The 2,445-nt window shown below is 44.7% G+C and overlaps 1 protein-coding gene across 1 annotated transcript in view; it reads right to left on the bottom strand.

The window, feature by feature from the left end:
* LOC104958271 (probable E3 ubiquitin-protein ligase HERC1) overlaps positions 1-2,173 on the bottom strand; it is a gene marked incomplete at its 3' end in the record, with an annotated part of 6,348 nt that extends 4,175 nt beyond the window's left edge. Inside the window, exons 1-3 of the mRNA XM_010785992.1 lie at positions 1,972-2,173; positions 946-1,257; positions 596-692 (exon numbers count right to left, since the gene is read on the bottom strand). Of these exons, the coding sequence (XP_010784294.1) occupies positions 596-692; positions 946-1,257; positions 1,972-2,157 (595 nt within the window). The remainder of the gene's footprint in view (positions 1-595; positions 693-945; positions 1,258-1,971) is intronic.
* Between the last annotated feature and the right edge of the window lie 272 nt (positions 2,174-2,445).

Below are 2,445 nucleotides of genomic sequence, written 5' to 3'. Positions count from 1 at the left end.
GGGGGGCCCGACTTTTTTTTTCTCCAAAGGGGGGGGCCTGACAGAAAAGGTTTGAGAACCACTGCACTACTGTGACATGTCTCCATGCTTTAATGTTCAAAAAGTGCTTTATTTGCTTCAGACTGCCTGTGCTGAAGCAACTCTTTTCACCCTCTGTCCGAACCGATTGCCGCTTAGAGATTTCCCGACATTTGGCGTATCACTTACAATGTGTTGGAGCGCTAGCCAATAGACGCGCCAATCTTACATAATGATGTCCAATGGAGGCGTTCCAGGCAGGGGGTAGTGTGTGAAAGAGAAGGGAACTTTGGGATTTTAGCTTTTGCAGACCATTTACATGCACAGAAACCTATATAGCATACAACAGGAAAGGGAAAACCCCCAAAAGTATAATATGGCCCCTTTAACTGGAAGCTGTCCAAATGATGATTCAGGGTGATATCTGGAGAAGATGACACATACTGTAAAATGTCAAAGCTGAATCAGAACCCTTTCCACCCACAGAAGAGCCTTGAATCCTTCTCAATAATGCATTGGGAATCTGTAAACTGCACATTACACATTCATTTTAGGATGACTTGGTTCAGCAACTTACCTAATCTTCCAAAGTCTCCTTCACCCCATGTGTACAGCTCTCCATCCTCACTGACTGCAGCACTGTGTCTGTAGCCCGCAGACACACACACCACCACCTGACCATAACAACACACGTCCTCATGCTTTATGACTGCTGGTAAACGCACAAGCAAATATACATATACTGCATTTCCGAACTGAATGCCTAGGAGTGAGCAGCTACAAGACAAATAATAAATGTGTTGTTGAAGTAGGAAAAAAAAGATCATATATAGAATACATTTAAATATGTTACTGGATTTTAAAGAATACATTAATGTCATATCAATAAAATACCATGGTGTCAAGCCATTTTGTGTGAAACCCTACCTTCCCCTGTAGCGGCCCCTGGATGAGTTTAGGGTATTTCTGGGTTGAGCTGTTCCCGTGACCCAGTTTTCCATAATCACCGTCTCCCCAGCTGAACACCTCACCCTCCGTAGTGAAGGCTAGCGTGTGGCCGTCTGAACCCTTGGACGACGACACCTTCTTGATGGCACGGTGGGGCTCGAAGGTGAGCTTCTTGAGTGTCGATTGGTTGTTGGAGTCCCCGAGGCCCAGGCGGCCGTAGCTGCCCTTCCCACATGCCCGTACGGAGCCGTCGGACGAGATAACGAAAGTGCAGTACTGGCCCGCCTCAATCTGCAAAATACAAAGAAGATAAGTGTCTGTATGACTGCACATAGACCTTGATCAGAGGAGCTTTAGCAACTGTCTGCTAACTTTTGCAGCGGAATCAGAATTGAGTATTCAACTTGCAATAAAGTACTGTTATCTTTGTTGTGCAAGTTTAATTTAAAAAAAGAAGAAGAACCCAGAGCACTGCTCATCCATGTTACAGAGTAAAAGTCTACAGCTGTAATGGAAAACAATGCACTGCTGAAAAACTAGAGATATTTGCATTATGTCATCAAGTACAGTATATGCCAAGCCATTGTTTTAAGCTGATCAGTATAATGAATGCTTTGATTCGCTTTCTTTAAAGTCAACGTGGCATGCAGCGCCACGTGAAAAAGCACCTAGCGTCTTTTATTTGAGCCCGACCTTTTTGTGCGCAAGCTCCAAGTGCTTAAAATTGAACATATTGTACGTTTTGTGTACGCCAGTCACATCCCTGTAGAAATTGGAGGAGAAGTTTGTTTTTGGCGGTGTCTAGCAGACACAAACTATCATAAGAAAAACTAAAAACCCTTTTGTTGGAGCAGATATTGGATGTTGCTGCCTCTGAGTGAAATACTCTTATCGCCATATGCAGCACATTGCCTGCCAGCGCCTTTCTGCCAAAAAAGGGGCTATGTGGATACAGGCCTGCATTCATCAAGCTCTACAGAAGACGTGTAAACTCTTTTCTCTTACTGTCTGTGCATCGGCGAAGCTGGCCGCCAACTTGGGCTGCAGGATCTTCTCCTGTGTGCCCTCCACTAGCTGGTGGCTGCTGTTGCTGCCCCACACGTACACCTCGCAGGTTTCAGACACCACGGGTGCTTCTCCGGTCTGCATGCTGTCTGGGCTGACACAGGTGCGAGAGTAGTCTGATGCCATTCGACATACCTGGAAGAAAAGAGTATTCTATGAAAGATTTGCTCCAGAGAGATTCTATTTGGGATAATCTTTGTGTTCTTCAAATCATATCTAGGTATTAGAAAAGCCCAACATGTTTTTACAATGTAACTTTCACAGGAGTAACTAGTATGGCTTTTTCGCACAAGGATTCATCCGCTCTAATAAATAATAGGGGTGCACCGAATGGGAAATTCTTGGCCGAAACCGATACCGAAAATAGGAAACAGTTGGCCGAAAACCGAATGCCGAAAGGCCGAAAATTATTAA

Source organism: Notothenia coriiceps, unplaced genomic scaffold (genome assembly GCF_000735185.1).
Source record: "Notothenia coriiceps isolate Sejong01 unplaced genomic scaffold, NC01 NC01_scaffold00028554, whole genome shotgun sequence".
Classification (NCBI taxonomy): Eukaryota; Metazoa; Chordata; class Actinopteri; order Perciformes; family Nototheniidae; genus Notothenia; species Notothenia coriiceps.
The sequence above is the reverse complement of the archived record's forward strand: the minus strand, read 5'-3'. Positions and strand labels throughout refer to the sequence as shown.